Source organism: Dromiciops gliroides, chromosome 3 (assembly GCF_019393635.1).
Source record: "Dromiciops gliroides isolate mDroGli1 chromosome 3, mDroGli1.pri, whole genome shotgun sequence".
Lineage (NCBI taxonomy): Eukaryota > Metazoa > Chordata > Mammalia > Microbiotheria > Microbiotheriidae > Dromiciops > Dromiciops gliroides.
Genome location: NC_057863.1, coordinates 594,905,260 through 594,926,088, shown reverse-complemented (window position 1 = coordinate 594,926,088; position 20,829 = coordinate 594,905,260). Strand labels below are relative to the sequence as shown.

Below are 20,829 nucleotides of genomic sequence, written 5' to 3'. Positions count from 1 at the left end.
GAGGGCAGACTGAAGTGGTGTTGAATGGAGACACCAATTAGTAAGTTTGATGTTGAAAGCAGTTAGGCTCACAATCATTTGAGTTGCATCAAAGCTGAGACAGTACAGTCAGAGCAGAGTAAAAAAAAGTTACATAGCAAGATAGAGACAGCCACAAGGGTACAAACCCTGGAGGGCTATTGCTTCTCCTCCAACAGCAGAGCCACCTCTTCAAATGCCACAAGCCAGCTCCTCTGGTGTGCAGAGAATGAGAACAGAAGTGGATAAAACATACAGCATTTCCAAAAAATTAAAGATAAAGTATACAACTTTCCATTGGCAAATTTTTAATGCTTGACTTGTGCTGGATTCAAATGTGAGTTTAAAGGCACAGGAAAAAGGGAGGGCCATCTCACTGAGAAGGAAGAGGTAAGGGATAATAAGGGAGGCTGGTGGAATAAACTGTAGAACCAGCCCACTCTGCCTAAGGAAATAAATAATGCATTACAACAGAGATACTGACTTTGATCCTATTTTCATGTGAAGAAGTCACCCCAAACCTCAGCTGTGCAGTTTTACTGACAGAAATCTGAGGGCTGGTTCTGCTCCCATTTGGAGCAAATACCCCCAAAAGCAGACACAGTAGCAAGGGGACGATTCCAAACAAAAACTCAGGGCATCCTCAGGCATTGTACATAATTATAAGGCAGTCACATACACATTTCTTTTAAAATGTCAAAAGGAACCTCTGGGTGGAGGGTTGCTTTGAAATGAAAAATAGCTTGACCATTGACACCTACTACAACTGGTCTGAGTGGATACTAGGCCTGATTCGTAGCACTGGTCCCTTCTGGGGGCAGGGATCAATATAAAGAAGGTTTTCTCACCACAGGCAACACTTCTGTAAGTTTTTACTCTGATTTCAGGGGGCTTCACCTAAGTATGAAAAGAAGCCTGTCATCTTGGAGGGATTCCATTCTGTCCACCCCTCTCCAAATTTTGTCCCTTGTACAGATAGGAAAGCCTACATAAGATGGCTGTTTCTGCCAAAAAAGAGGAATACATAACTTTCCTTGTTGTAGGCCTGGCTGAAGTCAGGGACAGAAAAGGATTACGAATTCAAAAAAGCTAGAGTATTTTGAAAAATACTCTTGATTTGCCTAATGTGGTCACACAGGAAATACATGGCTCTGCCTAAATAACATGAAGTCTTCTGTTAATTGTGATTTTTCTATAGCGTAAAATAGATCCTGATGAATAAAACCCGACAAAACAACGAACAAAAAAAGTCTCAGAATTGCCCACTTAAACGTGGATACAGGGGTAGAAGTCAAAAGTACATTTATAACCACATTTCACCAGAATAATGCCAGGTACAATGACAAGTACCTTCCTTAGTATTTAAAACACTGATTGGTTGGTCAGATCAAACAATGACGATTTTAACTATTTAAATATTCAAATGTATATGAGCACAATGATTTGGGACCATGCTCTCAGCCTTGTAGAAAGGTTTCAGAGGATAAGATACCTCCTCCAAAGATGTGTCCAAAGTACTCAGTGGGCAGATTCAATTACAGGTATGAAAATGAATATTTTTATGCTTGTTCAAATAAATCAGGGGTAAATTATATCATCCAAAGTAAAGTAAAAATACCTTTATATACAATGTTTTTAAAGCTCATCCAGTGTTTTCCTTTTTCAAAAAATTGATTTTCCAATCAATTTTAAAATGGGATATTAAGTGCATTTAAATCAGGGCATCCACCTGCACTTAATTTTTCTCTTAAAAAAAGAAAGTAAAAACATTAAGAGCTAGAACATGCTGCCAGGATGGAAACTTTCAGAAACTTGTCTTCAAGCACAGATCCTGGGCATCTCAGTCCTGTTTTGAATCCTGCAAAGCTTGAAGTCGCTCTAGTAGTGGAGGATGGGAATAATGCCACATTGAAAATAACCAGTCAGAAACAGGAAATCCCAAGTTGTCTTTGTTTAGTTTGATCAGGGCTGAGTATAAGTCTTTAGCCTTCCCAAGCTTCTTGGCAAATGCATCTGCTTGGAACTCAAATCTTCGGCTCAGTACCGTGAGACAAAAAGAAAGTACCTAAAGGAAGGAAAGAGAAAGAAAGGGTTACTGAAAAGCAGTATTTTTGTTCTCACTCAAGATTTGGTGAAGTTGAGACCATGAAGGAAGGGATAAAGTGGAGCTGGGGCATGCAAAAAACAGCCCTGAATAAGGGTCAGTGAAGTTCAAGGACATCTTTATACATTCCCACACATTTGAGAATTTCTCTAACCCTGTCATTTTCCATATGGGAAAAAAAGGTCTGCAAAGATAAATGACTCCCCCGGTGTCACTGAGGTAGTAAGCAGCAGGGCTGGGATCTAAATTCAGATTATGACTTAAGATCCAGGGCCCTTTCCATTATAACTCACTCTCTTCAATCAAGAAAAGGCATCTTTCCTCAGAGTAAGTCATTCTAGTGCTAAACTAACAATGAGGATTGTTTTGATTGATGTCAAATATTAGGGTCAAAACGAAACCGTTAAATACCCTTCAAAAATTATGAGGCAGTTTGGTATAGTGGAGTTGGGAATCACCTGGATTAGAATCCTGCCTCTGACACTTATGAGCTGTGTGACCACAGCCAAGTCATTTGTCCTCTCTCAGCCTCAGCTTCCTCATTTATAAAATGGGCATCATCATAAATGTCAGCTAAAGTAAGGAGACTAATATTTTAAAAACAAGAAAAACAATTGCATGTCTGTGCTAGAAGGGACCCTGAAGGGCACCTAGGCTGCCATCCAAAGGAAGCACACATCTTCTAAAACCTTAAACTTAAACCTTCTTAAACTGTGAGTTAAACTGAATGTGGGGGTCAGCAATAGGACCTGTTTTATATGCCTACATACCCATAAAAATTTCTTGGGCAAAAAGGGGTTGTGAGTGGAAGTTTAAGAAGCCCTGCTCTAACAGTACTCCCAGCAAGTGGTTACCGGGAAGACCTTCAGGGTTGGGAAATTCAACATCCCAACATCCTTTAAAGTTCACCCCAATCCCCCCAGGGGTAACCATGCTCCCCAAACCTAAGCCACACAGTAGTTCTGTGTCTACACTTTTCTTTTTTGTGGAGCAGTGATGGTTAAGTGACTTGTCCAAGGTCACAGAGCTAGTAAGTGTCAAGTGTCTGAGGCCGTATTTGAACTCAGGTCCTCCTGAATCCAGGGTTGGTGTTTTATCCACTGTCCATTGCGCCACCAAACTGCCCCTTACACTTTTCTTATGCACTTATATCAGGGTGGGATGTCTAAGAATCTAGATGGAAAAAAATTTACATACATACATACTAACCTCTAGCCTTTCCTTCAATTTTGAATTTAAAGAATTTCTCTGAGAAGGGGCAGTCACCAGTCTCCAAAGGGGTCTTAAAAATCAGACTGTGGGGGCAGCTAGATGGCTCAGTGGTTAAAGCACCAGCCCTGGATTCAGGAGTACCTGAGTTCAAATCCGGCCTCAGACACTTGACACTTTACTAGCTGTGTGACCCTGGGCAAGTCACTTAACCCCCATTGCCTTAAAAAAAAAAAAATCAGAGACTGTAAGCTTCTGAAGGGCAGGGGCTGTATCATTTCTGACACTGTTTCCCAGGCACCAGCATAGTATCTTGCACACAGTCAGTGCTTAATAACCGTTTCCTGAGTTGAATGTAAAGTTAGCTCTCTGGCTGTGCTGTCACTGCTGACACAGGCTGAGCTCCCAGTTCATCCAGCTCTCCAGGTCTTCTTCACAAAAAGCGTTCTGTAGCTATGTCTCTGCCTTTTTGTACTCGTACAGGTACCTCTCAAAGCCCACACACTTTGCTTTACTAACAGAACTTAAAGATTTAAATGAATGATTTTATAGAAAGCTATTGTGATGGCCCCAAAATGGGGCCCACTAGTATTCCAAGCTCAAAAGGGTATAGAAGCTTCTCTTTGGGAAATGATCCCAGATTCAATTTATAAGTAAAGTAAGAAAATCCATCCTGTTATTTTGAAGCCATTTTCCCCCATTCAAATAAGATCTACTCAACTTCATTCATTCACCATATATACTTTTTTTTTTGGTGAGGCAATTGGGGTTAAGTGACTTGCCTAGGGTCACACAGCTAGTAAGTGTTAAGTGTCTGAGGCCGGATTTGAACTCAGGGCCTCCTGAATCCAGGGCCAGTGCTCTAGTGCTCTATCCAATGTGCCACCTAGCTGCCCCCACCATATATACTTTTACATATCAGTTTTAACTCTGAGTTGGGCCATTTCTAGAAATCAAGTCCATTTTCAAAGGCTAAAGACTCATTACCACTGAAATTTAAATGCATTCTCTTTTCCCTTTCTATAGAGCAATAGATGTATTGATTTTTTTGTTGTTTTGGGGCTTTTTTGTGGGCCAATGAGGGTCAAGTGACTTTCCCAGGGTCACACAGCTAGTTAAATGTCAAGTGTCTGAGGCCGGAATTGAACTCAGGTCCTCCTGAATCTAGGGCCAGGGCCACTAAGCCACCTAGCTGCCCCAAATGCATTCTCAACTAGGATCACTGGGGAAAATGTATGAACTCCCAACACCACTGCTTTAATGCAAACAATGCTGTGAAGTTTCAGGGCAGCTAGGTGGCACAGTGGATAAAAGCACCAGCCCTGGATTCAGGAGTACCTGAGTTCAAATCTGGCTTCAGACACTTGACACTTACTAGCTGTGTGACCCTGGGCAAATCACTTAACCCCCATAGCCCCGCCCCCCCCCAAAAAAGCCAAAGCCTATTTATTTACTTTTTTGATGTAGTACTTCTGGCCCATGTTTCAAAACAAGAATTGGGGGAGACAATTTCCCTTAAATCTTTAGGAAAGGTCAAACTTGCCTTTCAGCAAGTCTTTTTTCTGCACTGCAATCATAAAGGGGTCCCACTGTTTCTTTAACTGGCTTCTTGCCTTTCAGGGAATTATAATGAATGGCCCATAGAGTTCTGAGCCAGGTAGCTTTGAAACAAAGCTGAGAACTAGGAAATTAGTAACAGTTTCTCCAATCATTCAAATAAAGTCAAAGAAAGTGAAATCCAACTCATGCACTTGATTCATGAGAAAGCACCCACCCTCAGTCTACTTATTTGTTTAGTATAATTCTATCAAGGACATTTATGGAGTTTTTCCAGACAACTAGATGTAGTAAATTCAAAGGGAAAGGACTGTTCAAGGTAGGTCTTGAGCACTGTTCTTTATCAACACTGAAGTAACCACTGGCAGCTTGATGGTGAGGGTGGAGACAAACATCCAGCAGATAAGAACTCACACAACACAGCAGTGTAATGTCAGCATGTGCTAGGGCAAATATAACCATTCATCACCTAACGATATCTGAGGGCAGCATATTTAGAACACTATACTAACTAATATTTTAGGAATGAGGATGATGATTCATCAAGAAATGGTGACATATACACAGACATACACACACACAAAGAAAGAAATGGTGACATAATCAGTATATTGTTTTTTTGGTTTTGGTTTTTTGTGGGGCAATGGGGGTTAAGTGACTTGCCCAAGGTCACACAGCTAGTTAAGTGTCAAGTGTCTGAGGCCGCATTTGAACTCAGGTACTCCTGAATCCAGGACCTGTGCTTTATCCACTGCGCCACCTAGCCACCCCCCAGTATATTGTTTTTAAAAGGCAAAAAAGAATACATTTTAGAGAGAGTCTTATCAAAAATAGAATCAAATTTGGTGCAGTCAGGGGCAATACTGGACTTGGAGTATTTGGATTTAGGTCCCGTTTCAGACAATTCTAATCGTGTGACCTTAGGTAAGCCACAACTTCTGTGCCTCAATTTCCAAATCTGTAAAAGGGGGTGGGGGGTGGTAGGAGAGAAGGTTTTAAGAAAAAGTTGGCTTTGATGGCCTTTAAGGTTCCTTCCAGCTGTAAGCCTACGATGAGGCCAGAATCCTTTTGTTTTTCCTGGTGTTCATACCTGGCTAAAATTACCTCTTTTAAGGTCATCTGAATGCTTAGCAGTCACTTGGGTTATCTAAGAACTGCATATTCATGTCTTGTTCCAAGTTCTACCAACCTGGAAATTGCTGAAATGCCCCACTTTTATTACTTAGCCTAGCTTTGAAATTCTTTCTCTTTTAACATTTTCCACTTACCAACCTTTTTTTTATGATCAGGCTGCCTAGCTTTATGGTCTCATTTACTATTAAGTAGGGGTTACATAATGCTGCTCAATGGTGGTGTGAGTGCAGCCCTGGGCTCTTGCAGGCTATGCCAGTAGAGATTAGTTTCTGGCAGGTTCCCATCAGGTTGGGAAAGCTGTGAGTAGAGCCTGTGGTCTGCCCACTGAGAACCAGCCTTGCTAAATGTGGAGAAGCTGCCCACCACACAACTGCTTTTTTTGGGTAATGGACTCTTATGAAGAGCATATACTACAATGGGGTCAATTTTGGCAGTGTTCACTCTGAGGAAACTGAAGATACTTACTTATAAACACTTTGTGTTCATCCCATAGCACTGTCCATGCCCAATAAATTTTAGATGGCTGTTCTTTGCATTGACACTCACATTCAATATCACCTGACTATTCCCTGCCCTTCCTGTAGTTCAATTTCTCTTAGTGACTTTCCACTAAATTCCTGGGATGCTTATCTACACTGGCTCCATTTTTCTGCTGGGTTAACTATTGATTCCAAAGGTAGTTTATTTTACTATTGCTACGTTCTTCAAACATAGCATACTCTCAGAGAACAGCACAATGTCAGGGCATCTCCAAGAACGTCAAGTCCAACACACTGCTAAGTGACAAAACTCTCCCAACCTATTTTTTTTTTTTTGAGGGACAATGAGGGTTAAGTGACTTGCCCAGGGTAACACAGCTACTAAGTGTCAAGTAGTCTGAGGCTGGATTTGAACTCAGGTCCTTCTGAATCCAGAGCTGGTGCTTTATTCACTGTACCACCTAGCTGCCCTGCTGCCTCCTCTTAAAAAGTTCTCACAACCTCAGAGAATTTCCATGAGAACAATCTCCCTATATAGGGTTGGAATTTGCTTCTCTTTAAATTCCACCCATTAGAGGCAATGCGGTGTCATGAAAATAACAAGCATTCAGTTCCTACTTTGGTCGACGTGGTAGCCTATTCTGCTCACAGCCTGACCACTCCACCTGTGATGAAAAGAGCCCCTTGAGCACCTGACAAACTACAATTATCCTCTCTTGCCCCATCATTTAGACCATGTGTTAAATAAACATACATTTGCTGATCTTTCAGTGGGGAATGGTGTAGTAAAGCAAAAACTGCCCTAGAGGTTTAGGACTTAATGAATTATGTGAACACATTTAAAAAGCCATACTTTACCTCATTATAAGGTGAAAAAATAAACTGGAAGATGATCATTAGTCCAATCAGAGTGGGTTGAGTATCATAAAAACCAAATGCAGCAAAGAGTTCTTTTCGACCAATTAATATGGCAAATAAGAAAAAACAAAGGAAAGAATTCATCTAAAATGAAAGAGACAGAGCAAGTTATGGTTGGAATGATTTCAGCACAGGGCAACATTCAACAGCCTGGATTTTATTTTTAAGTTCTACCATATACTCTCATATTAAGAATGGCATCAAATGTTACCACGAAATTTCACTTCTACCCCAGACAAGAAGGGGGAAAAGGTCTGCATGTCTGCAGTGTGCCCACTTGGAGATATTCTTCACTGATAGCTAAAATATTCATAGCACTTCAGGATGAAAGTGTTTTATATCCACCAACGATGTAAAAGCGTACCTTGTCTTTCAACAACTTCCAACACTGCCTGGTTGGATCTAAGTATTCTGTCTAAAAAAACAATACACATACCTTAATCTTAAAATATTTTATTGCTAAAAAGGCTAACCATCATCTAAGCCTTTAGGGAGTCAATCTTCTTGCCTCAATGTTGGTGGCTGCTGAAGACTACGGCTAGGGCAATTTCTTAAGCTAAGACAACAATGAAATTTGCTCCATCAAATGACTCTTCCTTTCACTTGAATACCTAGAGGCCATTTAGGGTTATTAATTGGCCTAATTACAAACTGTCGTCTCAGGGTGGCCCAAGGAGAAGGAGAGAGGTGGGGAAATGGATGGAGCAGTGGTGAAGCAGTCAGAACATACATACATAATTATTAAGTTTGCCATTTTATATAGGCTTAGTTTGTGGAGCTCCCCAAAAATATCAACAGTAACATCAAAGACCACTGATCACAAATCAACATATCAGATATAATAATAACGAACAGGTTGGAAATATTGCAAGAATTACCAAAAAGTGGCACATAGTCATGACGTGAGCACATGCTGTTAAAAAATGGTGCAGACAGACTTGCTCAACACAGGGTTGCCACAAGCCTTCAACTGGTCAAAAACACAGTATCTGTGAAAGTGCATTAAAGTGAAGTGGAATAAAATGACGTCTTCTGCCTGTATGTCATGATGATTTATAGTTGTACAAAACAGTTTGGTGAATTTGTAGCATGTGTGTTTCATTTATCAAGGACTAGAACAAAGAATATAAAAAAAGCAAGGTGTGCAGAGAATGATGGATTTTGAACTTGGATTCAAGTCCTGGCTCTGTGACCTTAGGCAAGTAAAGTGGCCTTGGCCAAGCTCTCTGGGCTTGTAAAATCAGAAGCCTGGACTATTGAGGGTTCTTAGACTGATCTGTGCCATGACCACAGGCAGTGGAATCTCCTCAGAATAATAGGTTAAAAAAAGTATAAAATACAATACATAAGATTACAAAGAAAACCAATAATATTGAAATATAATTACAAAAATATATTTTAAATTCACAGACCCTTGGTCAAAAACTCCTGGCCTAGGTCATCTCTGAAGTCCATTCCAACTCTAAATCTTACAAACTCAACTTTGGGACGAGGAACCAAACTCATCAAGAATTCCTACTCCAGAGCGAGTGAGGTGTGGTCGCACATATCTATCTGCTACTTGGGGAAGCCAAGGCTGGGGGATCGCTTGAGTTTAGGAGCTCTGAGCTGCAACAGGATAAAGTCAATAGACTTCTGCATGAATTCTAGTACCAAGAGAGGGAGTTACCAGAAGCAGCAGACTACCAGGTACCCAAAGAGGAGTAAATTAGTCCAAGTCAGAAGGGGAAAAAAGCTCTAGCCTTAAAGCCTCCCTACAGCATGAGTATTAGGCCTGGGCCCAACGATTGCTGCATTATACCTGGGTGAGAAAAGGAGAACTAGTTTCCAAAAGAAGAATTCCCACTCCAAATACTGCTCTTCTCGGCTACATTTGTCAAAAACTCTGAGTGTCAATGGCTTCTATTATGCCAGTAACTTGAAGAGGCATTAGCAGCGATTCCTGGTTGTCCCCCGGACGGCACTGCCTGTGTGTGAGTGAGGCCCAGGCGCCTATCGGTCTGACTCGCGGCGGGGGGCGGAGAAGCTGGAAAGGCCAGCCTTGCATGCAAGCCAGAAGGCCCGCACACTCACCTGGCTGATGATGATGGTTTTTGATGGTGTGGCCCAACTTCCAGTGTCCCAATTCATGCCAAGAACAGCGAGAACCTCTCTTTTACAGCCTTGTTTCTATTCTGAGGAAAAAAAAGTCATAATAACAATCCATTTTTAAGAATATCTCTTGAATCAACAGCATGAATATGGCCAAACGAGTCTCACAAGCTCCCCAGAGGCAAACAAGCGTTGGGGGGGGGGGGGGGTGCTTCCAGACTGTGGCCTTTGTCTTACACTTACTTTGTCAGCCTCAGCAATATTTGTTCATGCACATATACTTCCTGAAGGAGCCTAGCACTGTGCCCTCTATGTAACAGATAACTGCAGTTACTGAATGCCTAGTTTGCGCAAAGCCGGCACGCACCAGGGGGCCAAAGAGAGCGCAGGGGTAACAAGCTAGACGGTCACTGCCTTCCTAGAACTCACGGTCAAGCACACGAATAAGACGTACAAATGAGAACACACCGTCGTCCTGAGAGCTGAAATCTACATAAAGCTACCACATTAGTTTGCAAGGCGTGTTTACATGCCGGTCATATTTCATCCTATAAGGTAGGTAGTGATAGGTATTACCTCCACTTTGCAGGTAGGAAAACTGAGCTTAGCGAGATGAGGTGACCTGCTCATGATCACCAGTTTATGAAGAGGTAGAGATGGATTCTGAAGTCAGATTGCTCCAGGACAAGCCCTCCTCCCACTACATGCCGCATGACCAGTGTATTAGAGGGGAAGTCTAAAGGGAAAGGTCTGTTACGGACCACAGGTACCATGGAAGGTAGCTGAAGGAAGAGGTATCTGAGGTGAGACTTCAAGGATGGCTAAGAATTAGTGACCATCTAAAAAGAGAAGCAGTCACCACAGAGAGACGGCAGAGTGTTATTGAGAACACATCACACAAGCCCAGCTTCATTTCCTTTTTTGAAAGGGTGAGATCATGGGAAAGTTGCAGAAATGTTTACCTATGTTTTTGCTAAGCATATATAAAGTTTCCCATGTTATCTTTGTGGAAAACATAAAGTACATGGGCTACGCAAGAATTCAGTCAGGAGTGCAAAAATAAAGGAAAGACTGGAAACAAAGAGTAGCCACCCTCAACTCAGAATGAGGCCTCTCTCCGTGTGCCCCGGGGCTATGTTCTTGGCTCTGTGTTAGCCTACATTTTTATTAATGCCTCACTAAGACATGGCGAGTATACTTAACAAATCTGCAAATGACCCGGAGTTGGGAAGAATGGCTACCATGGATTGGATCTATGATTTCACTGGCACAGGGAACTCCCACCTTTGAAAATTATGGTCTTGGTGAGTCATCTAGAGAGGTTAAGTACCTTCCTTATCAGAGGCACAACACCAATGGACAATGTGTAGCTGCTATCAAAGACAGGTCTTAAGCCCATGGCTTCCTGGCTCTGAGGCCAGTGCCCCTTGGATCACCTCATGTTGCCTGTTGATCCACAGATAGCAAGCATTAAAAATCAGATTGAGATGACAGAATTACAGATTCTTTAGAAAGTTGCAGCTTAGAGCAAACAGCTGAGTTTTTCTAATTAAATGACATTTAACAGGGATAAATACAGAGAGATGACGGCTGGGCTCTAGAACTCCAGCTGAAAAAAGCAGGTGATGCAGGGAAAAGACCCCCCAGTAGCTACCACTGGGCCTAGGGCCAAAAGGAAGAGCAAGGGGGCAAGAGGGTACTATCTCTGCTGTGCTTCTCAGAGCTGTGGCTATCAGGGTACACGTGTTAGGGCTGTAGAGAGAAGAGGGCACTACCAGGGCCTGAAGGAGGGGGAAGGGCGGCTGACACCCAACTGACCGTGGGGAACATCCCCAGGATGTCCCTGCTACTGCAGGCTTTGGGAACTGCTGAGCTGGGTAGCTGAGGTTTAACACGGCCCACTGTCCAGGGGATGTCGAAAAGCCGGGGCAGAGAGCGGCCTGGAGTACCTCAGGAGGTATACAGGAGAGGCAGGTGGTGAGAGTGAGCACAGGGCTGAGGCTGGTGGGGGCCCTTGGCGTGGGGTCGGGGTCTTTCTTCTGGTGTCACTGATCTGGCTCATGGCCCCTGCTGCTCCAGACCAAATACGACATTCAGCCACTGAGAGTAAAAGAGGATGGCAGTAACACTAGAAGTGTCTGTCTGAATCGTACCAGCTGAGTGCCATCCATCCTGACTTTCTGTCCTCAGAGAAGGTATGTGGCAAAGGTCTGCCCTGAAATACTGGGATGTCAGGAAGTTACTCACAGGATCACTACACAGCTGGGGTGATGGAGTGCAGGAGGGCAAACCCAGGCAGGCCCAAGCCATTCCTAGAGTCTCCTCCAGCACGATCGTGCTCCTTTGGCTCTGGAAGGCTCCACTAAACAAGTTCTGCTAACTATCACACAGGTGGCCTTGGACATGTCCCTTCCTCTGCCTGGAGCCCAGTACTCCCCCAGTGTAATAAGACAAGGCCAAACCACTATAATCCTTAGGGCCTCTTCTTGCTCTAAATTCTAGGAGACTGTGACTGTTTACAAACCTGTCCTTAGGTCTAATTAATTACCCTGGGCAGGGCTTTGGGGGAGACTTCCATTTCACCCTTTGTTTGTCTTGACAACAGCAACAGGAAAAAAACATCATGTAGCAAAAACCATTTAATTCTCTTCCCAGGATATGTGGGGCCAGGGGAGGAAAACAGGCAAAGAAAGGCAGTAACTCTGCAAAGTATATCCTCACTCCCTCTCCCCTGGGTCACAGAGTACCCCTGGGACCACTGAGCAGCCTGGTCTCGCTCATGGCCAACTGGGAGTTAACATTGGACTTTGCCTCCTGCCCACACCCCCATAGGGTGGGAGACTCAGGCACTGGCCAGGCTACTTTCAAATGATCTTATCGCAGACTTAGCCCTCCCTGGCACCCTGCCCTCCTGCCATGGGGAAAGTACCAAGTGCTGGGGCAGGAACACAAGGCCCTGCTTCTCCTGCCGCCTCTCAGCAGGCCTCTGGACCCCTAAACAGTGCAAGGCCAAGGGGCTTGTGCTTTTATCTAAATGGCACTAAAATGGTTCCTGGCACATAGTAGGGGGAAGGGAAGGAAATAAGTGCTAATACAGAGCCTACTATGTGCCAGGCACTGCAAGGGGTTTGCAAATATTCTCTCATTTGACCTCCACAACATACCTCTTATCACCATTTTACAGCTGAGGAAACTGAGGAGAACAGTGGTTAGGTGACCTGCCATAAGTCATTCAGCTAGTGTCTGAGGGCAGAAAAGCTTCCTGACTTCAGGCCTAGCTCTCCCCATTGCTCCACCAGGTGCCTTGTTTGTTGGCTGATTACGTGGGTCCAGCTGGATTATTTTCTAGGAACCAGTAACAGCCTTGCTCCTCCTTGAACATTCCAGTGGATGCTTCCTCTACACAGTAACAATGGTCATGCAGTGCGGTGGGCACTATGAGCCTGAGGAGGAAGCTCCAGGCACTGGCTCTCCTGCCCTTCCCAGGCACTGTGCCCTGACACAGGTTCCTTACTAAAAATGGCACTGAAACGATCTCCTCCTCTTGTGGTTTTCAAGAATTCCCTCATCCCAGAAAACTAGACACTTCTTGGTCCTAAGACAAAGGCATCGCTCCAAAATAGAGCACTTCTATCTGAAAGCCAACTTGCTGGTGTGAGACTATGGCCAGTCTTGAGTCAGTCTGCAGAGGCCCAGGACCCTCTAGTGCCAGCACTAGTGCTGTAAGCAGTGGGCAAGCAGAAGGATAGGCTGCAGATACTTGAGTAGAGGACAAGTGTTAAAGTCAAACTCACTCTGACTTTGGCCTTGGTTTCCGGGCTTTCAGCCTCTTCATCCTCCTCAGGGGGCTCTTTGTTTAGCACCGAGTACTCCTCCAGCAGCGTGTCAAACAAAACGATTCGCTTGTTCTTGAAGAAGCCGTAGAAGTAGGCATTGCTGTGGGAGGAACGCTTGGATCCTAGTGGGAGAGTGCAGGGGAGAGAGAAACTAAGCTTTAGGGCCTACAACTGCCTGCTTCTGACTCAATGTCCTTAACAGAGGCGTGGGCAGAGAACTTTTTCTGTCATGCTTGTGTTCTATCTAAGAGGCTTCCATCAGTATGCCACAAGACCTTTAGCTTGTCATCAGTGCAGAAAACAGCTGTCAGACAGAGCCCTAGGGCAAGGAGGCCTCAAACAACCTCCCCAGGATCACAAGCTCTCAGGGGGTGCTGTCTCCCTTGGGATTATAAATGGGAGACAAGGATGCTTGTTTTAAATTTAACGTTACCGATAATGATAATAATGGTATCTCTTCATTCCAATCTTGCCCTGACGTGTCACATGGCACAGCAGTGACCTCCAGTCCTCTACGCTCTGACAGCAAAGCCTGAGCTCCAGGAGGCTGGGCTGGGGTGCACAGTGACAGACTAGGAGCAGAGAGGCTCAGCCCGGGATGATCAGTCACCGGCTGGTCACTATTCTGGCCACAGCAAATCACCAAGAAGAGTGGAGAAGCTGCACTCTACCTAAGTGGGGGAAACCAACCCTGATGAAATAACCATCTTCAGAACTGATAAGTTAGCAAACACCTGGTGGCTTTTAGGTTTACAAAGCATGGCTCTTTTTTGCATTCTGAGAGAACCAGAGGATGTGTCATCGTCTCTGTTTTCTCCAGGGCAAACTGAAGCCCGGTGAGGCCCCATGTTGGGTAAATGTTGGAGCCAGGATGGGAGAAGATGGGCCGGGCCAGGCCAGGTCAGGATAGGACAAGATGGGACAAGATGGGACAGGACGGGATGGAGCAGTCCAGGTTTGCCGACTCTAGGACCAGCACCCTCAGCACCGTGCAAATGCTCCGACTCAACAAATTCTTTCTTAGTCTGTCAGGTCCTTAAAGTCCTTTCACCAGAGAATATTAAAGCACTAAATCAATATTCTTTGATTCATAGTGGTTAATAATTAGATGTTTCAAGCGCAGCAAAACAAAGTTACTGGGAATGTTACGCTCTAGATTTATAAAATTTAGACAACTTTTGTGAAAATTGGTAACCATTTTTGATCCTAGAAAAAAAAGTGTGCACACAATATAATTTAACCTTTAATCACTGCCTCCAGGTCATCTTTTTGAACAGCAGATTTTACATTTCTGCCACAGACAGAGAAGTTATGAACCACTGGGCTGATTCTAAGAAGTTGTTATATGAATGGCAATCATTGTAAGGCAACCCAGGAATCTAGTCAAGGAAGAAGGGCAGCTGCTGCCGCTGCTAATTAGTGCTCACATAGTAGTAGCACTTTGAAGTCTGCAAAGCACGTCACATTTATCGTCTCATTTGCTCTTCACAGTGACCCTGCAAGCAAGGTGCTCTTTTATTCTTTTATTTTACAGATTTGGAAACTAAGGCAGGCACAGGTGACTCGCCTAGGGTGTCACACAACTAGTATCTGACTCCCTATTTAAACTCAGGTCTTCTTGACTCCGTGCCTGGAGCTCTGTCCACTACAGCCTCTAGTTGCCTGCTTACATACTACAGATAGATGTAAGAGGTTGAGGCCAGAGGGTCACTTAATAAGTGAAGGGATAATTAACTACTATTGACATAGGTAGGGGAGGAGAGTCCAGAACATCTATGAAAATAAGGAGGTACAGGAAGGGAATAAAGATCTAGGTAGGTGAACCAAGATATTCTCCTCCATAACTAAATCTATGAGTTGACAATGGAAGGTAGGGAAATCATAAAATGTAATATTAGACCCTAATTCCTTTCTTAGGTTAAACTCTACAATTACTTAGCAAAAATGTCGTTGGCCTCAAGTCAGCCTATAGTTTTAAAATGCCCATTGCCCACATCTGTGTATCTACACAAATATGTCTGAATAAAAAAATTTTTTTAAGGTTTTTTTAATCTCTACCTAAATTGGCTCCTACTTTGTAAGCAACAAGAAAATGTCAAAGGTATAGGATGTTGTTTTTATGAGTGTCTACAGCAGCAGTGTGTGTACACACACACACACACACACACGCAGGTTATGGGACATCAAGGAAACAGACCACGGTCATCAAAGGCTCTCTCACTATCAGATGACCTTTACGACTACCAGGCACTCTTACAAACTTTATCTTGTTTGAGCCTGTGAGAACCAGACATTAGGAAAAAGCGAACACAAGTATTATTATGTCCATTTAACAGATGAGGGAGCAGAAATCCAGAGTGGTTACATCACTGGCCTCCTGGTCAGTCACACTTCAAGGAAGAGGCAGCTGAGGACCTGACGCCCAGGAGAACGTGCTCTTTGGACTTTTCTTTACACATGCTACATTTTCTTTGAAAGAAAAAAAAAATCCAACTGTTTACAGCTTTCCTTCTTGGTGACTACATCACACTGGGCAGATCTAGTTTTCTAACCCTATGAAATGCAAACCCCATTTTATAAATAACATGAGACTCTGCCATAAGTATTAGTTCACAGAATCCTCTTCTGTCTCTTTCTTTCCTCCCTAGAAGAAGCAGATAATGCACAGCACAGGGGACTCTATAGTACCCCCAGCTCTAGTCTGCAACTTGTTGATCTAAAGAGGATCAAGTGAGATAATGTAAGTGAAATGCTTTAAAACTGTAAAGCACAGTACAACAAAGAGACACAGAAGAATTGCAAAATACAGGCATTACACCTTGGACCAGCAAGGGCTCATAAAAATATATTTTCCTAGAATACTACAAATCTAATCAAATAGATTTTAAACTAAAAAAACAAACAAACACCCTACCTATATATAGCCACCAAGGGGGAAACCAGAGTACTCTAGAACAGAAGAACAGAAGTACAATTCACAGAAGACAAAATCTAAGAAGTGACAGCAACAAAATTTGCAAACTCAGATGTTTATAGACAAATGTTCAGAATATCAGTACCAAGCAAGGTGAACCAGGAATACTAATATAAGAAATTTAATTTGGATGAAAAGGAATCAATGTGGATACACAGGAAACTCAGTAACAAACTCAAATTTGAAAAAGACACAAGCAGACAAGAGCAGGTAACTGTCCTGTAAGAACAATTCTAGGTACACCAAAGCTCAGAAAGGGTGAAAGCTGGCGGGAAAAAGAGGAGCCAAGACTGCTGCCCCTCTGGGTTGTTGTGAGGACCAATACAATATGAAAAGGTATCCCAGACGTGAGCAGCTGGGCTATGAATCCCCTAATCATGTCATAATGTAGAGGCATGGGGCCAGCCTGGAGTCAGGAAGCCTGCAGGTCTCACCTTGGCCGTGACCCAAGCAAATCACTCAACTTCTAGTTCCCCAGGCAAAATTCTAAGAACCTGCATTTGTAGAGGGAATTTCCTTACCCAGCATTCCCCAGAGTTCCAAACTGAACAAAAAAATGAGAGGGCTTTATTGATATTTTCTATGACGCCAGGTTCTCAGAGGCTAGGCCGGAGCACGTACACTTTGTCAGGCTCTACCAGTCTGGCAAAACTTTGTGGTGGACTTGTCTCTCTTTGCCTAGGGATGAAACTAAACCACAACCAAAAGGTTCATCATCAGAAGCTGATGATGAATTCTCAGGAAACCACTGACTATGGAGTTGTGATCATACTGGTGGAAGAGTATCCATACTGATCAATCATGGACCTCTTAAAGTCCTAAATGAAAGCACAGACAACAATAGAGTATTACAGGATGTATTCTATCATGACCAAGTATGCCACTGTCCTACCAGGGCCTCCCTAGGCTACTTTCTAGAAGCCTTTATCTTTATCACATGAAAGAATGGACAAAATCATCCTGAAAACGAGAAGATTCAATTCAACAAATATTAAAGTTCTTACTATTTTCAAGGCATTTACCATGTCAGTCAACCAGCACTATGCTAGGGATGCAAAGAAAGGTAAAGGACAGTCCTTGACCTCTAGGTGTTTGAAGTAAGATAGGAGGGGACAACAGGCAAACAACTCTGTACAAACAAGCTATAGACAGGACAAACTGGAAATAATGAACAGTGGGAAGGCACCAAACTTAAGGCTTCTTGCAGAAGGTAAAACATGAGTCAAGACTTGAAGGAAGCCAGGAAAGCCAGGCAGAGGTGGAGGTGGAAAAGGAGATGACTCCAGGTAGGGGGAAAGCCAGTGAAAACTGTGTGAGATGAAGGGTCTTATGTGAGGAACAGGAGGCCAGTGTCACTGAATCAAAAAGTATGTGGAGGAGAGTGAGGAGTAAGGAGATTGGCAAGTGAGGCGAGGGCCAGGGCATTATCAGCCAAACAGATCCTTAAGGAAATATGGAGCCATTAGAGCTGACAAGACCAGAATCACCCTTTAAGAGGATCACTCTGCCAGCCGAATGGAGAATGGAGTGGAGTGGAGAAAATCTTGGGGCAGGCAAACCCACTACCAGCTACTGCAATAACGGAGGCAGGAAGTGATGGGCACTTGCACCAGGGTCAGAGGAAAGAAGGCATATTCAAGAGATGTTACAAAGGTAGAAATGACATGACTTGGCAACTGATTGGATGGGGGCGGTGAGAGAAAAAGGAGTCAAAAATGACACCTAGGTTGCAAGACTGGGGACTAGAGAACTCAACAGTAATAGTTAAGTTAGGAAGAAGACAGGTTTGGGAAGGATGACTGAGTTCAGTTTTGGACATGCTGAGTTTAAGATGTCTTTGAGAGGTATAGTTCCAGATGTCTGAAAGACAGTAGGAGTTAAGCGACGTGATAGTGGAGTTCAGAAGAAAGGTTTGAGTTGGATAAATAAATCTGAGAATCATCTATGTAGAGAAGCCAGCTGAATCTATGGAGTGGAAGAGGAGATCACCAAGTGAAACAGTACAGAGGGAGAAAAGGGTTCAGGGGAAGCGCTGGGGGACATCCACTGCTGACAGAAGTGGCCGTGGCGATGATCCATCAGAGGTAGAAAAGGAGCTGTTGGACAGGTAGAATGAGAAGCGGCCCAGAGTGCCACGAACAAGAGAGTGACTGATAGTGTCAGAAGCTGCAGGAAGGTCAGGAAGGATGAGAATTGAGAAGAGGCCATTAGATTAGACAATTAAGAGATCACAGGTAACTAGGAAGAACAGTAGTTTCAGTTGGGAGCCAGACTGGAGAGAGTTGAGAAGTGAGGAAAAGGGGCAGCTAGGTGGCGCAGTGGATAAAGCACCGGCCCTGGATTCAGGAGGACCCGAGTTCAAAATCCGGCCTCAGACACTTAACACTTACTAGCTGTGTGACCCTGGGCAAGTCACTTAACCCCAATCGCCCAGCAAAAAAAAAAAAAGAAAAGAAAAAGAAAAAGAAAGTGAGAAAAAGAACTGGAGGTACCTCCTGCAGGTGGACTTTTAGCCACCAAAGAGCAATGAGATCTAGCAGGGACGGACGGTTCCTTGTTCCTACCTCCATGACTAACTTCACTTCTCCATGAAGCTTTCCATTACCCCAGGCGTGACGCCCCAACTTCCTATGAATTCCTACAGTCCTCCTACATTTAACACAGAACTCCAAATCTTCTTTACTACTCTGTGGTTGCTTCCCATCAGACTGTTATGTTGATTTCTTCTCCTCTATTAAACTGTAAACCTCTTGAAGATTGGACTCATGCCCTATATTTCTGTGTCTCTCACACTGTTGAACACATAGCAGACATTCAACAGATATATGTTGAACAGTAAGTACTGAAGTGGGTAGGGTTCAATTCGTCTCAGAATCATTAGACTATAGTCTTTTTTCAAGTGACTATTTAAAAAAAAACAAACACCCTTATTTTGAGTTCCAAATTCTTGTCCTTCCTCCACCTACTGAGAAAGCAAGGCCCATGATGCTCATTAAACACATGAAGACCATGTTGTTCTCACAAGGCAGGAAAAAGAAGGATACAGTGTGATTTGTTTGCCCTTTCACTGAATTTTTGAATTTTTGCAGTTGCAAACCGCTCTAGGGTTCTGGCTGTGGTGTGATCCTAATAAGCAAGAAGCCCTCAGGGTGGTTGAGGGTCTGGTGTTGTCCTGTTCCTTCTGGGGAAACAGCTCTCAGCCCTCTCACTTCTCAGTTAAGAGACAAACTCTGCTATGGCTTCTCAGTCTGTTCCCTGTGCTTTTCCTTTCTTTTCCATCAATGAACAAATATTGTATTCAGTGTCTCCTACGTGCCAAGCATTGAAGCAGAAGCAAAAGATGCAAAGCGAAGCAGCTTCGGCCCAAGAGAAGTTTACAGGCTAGTTAGGGGAGATAATGTGTGTATGCCTATATACATATATATACACACACACTCACATTCTAGTGAGGGGAGATAGCTCACATAAGCATGTATACACACACACACACACACACACACACACACACACACACACAGCAGGTGCAAAGTAATGAGGGTGGGGGTATACCCAACCATAGCATCTCGGGGATCAGGAAAGGCTTCATGCAGCAGGTACCGAAGATGAATCTTAGAGGCAGATAGAGACTTTAAGAGGTAAAGGCAAGGTTGTTATGCATTCCATGAATGGAGGCCTGCTCGTATAAAGGCATGGCAGTAAAAGATTGTGTGCCATGTATGAGGACATTAAGAAGGCTAATTGGGCTATACTATAGCATATGTGGAGGGGTAGAAGGGGGCCAGGTTGTGCCTGGCTTTAGATGATGGTCCCGGGGAGCCACTGGAGTAACTGAGCAGAGTGATGTGGTCAGACACAGGCTTGGCAGATGTGTGCAAAGTAGCTTGGAGCCACTGGCTCCTCCCAAAGCCTCAGCTTTGATACAGAGGGCTTGGTTTCCTTAGCCACAGCCAATCAAAGATTACAGGGTCATAGATTTAGAGCCAGAAGGGGCCTCTGCAGTCAGAGTCCACCTCTCTCATTTTACATATGAGAAAACTGAGGCTCAGAAAAGTTAAGCAACTTACTCAGCAATTAAGTGTGAATAAAAGTGGGAAGTCAGGGCTTCTGATCCCTAGGCCAGCACTGCCTGTAGGTCTGACCAATGACTTTCAGTTTCAGGGCAATTCTGCAATCAAGGGTTTCATCACCAGACAAGTCTCCACTTGGGCACAGAGACAGGCACCCAACATGCTGCACTGACTGTATAATGCTTGCTAAGTGACAACCTTTCTGGACCTCAGTTCCTCCTTCTATACAACAAGAATACCTGTATTCCTGACCTTAGGGGATTATTTTGAGAATCAAAGAGATCTTCTGTTGTTGTTTTGGGGGAAGTGAAGGAGTATGATACAGGAGAAAGAGGCCTTAGGAGTCAAAAGGCAGGTTTGAATCTTGATGTCAACGCTAGTAGTTGTGTAACTGGCCAAGTCCCTACCAATTTGGGACATTAATTTCCTCATCTGTAAGATG

General features: G+C 43.7%; 1 protein-coding gene across 1 annotated transcript in view; it reads right to left on the bottom strand.

Moving 5' to 3' along the window:
• Positions 1-303: 303 nt before the first annotated feature.
• The window catches only part of ZMPSTE24 (zinc metallopeptidase STE24), a 46,716-nt gene continuing 26,190 nt past the window's right edge, over positions 304-20,829 (bottom strand). The window contains 6 exon segments of the mRNA XM_043996427.1: positions 304-2,083; positions 7,360-7,503; positions 9,493-9,507; positions 9,509-9,552; positions 9,555-9,593; positions 13,301-13,468. Coding sequence (XP_043852362.1) covers positions 1,859-2,083; positions 7,360-7,503; positions 9,493-9,507; positions 9,509-9,552; positions 9,555-9,593; positions 13,301-13,468 — 635 coding nt within the window. The 3' untranslated portion in view covers positions 304-1,858.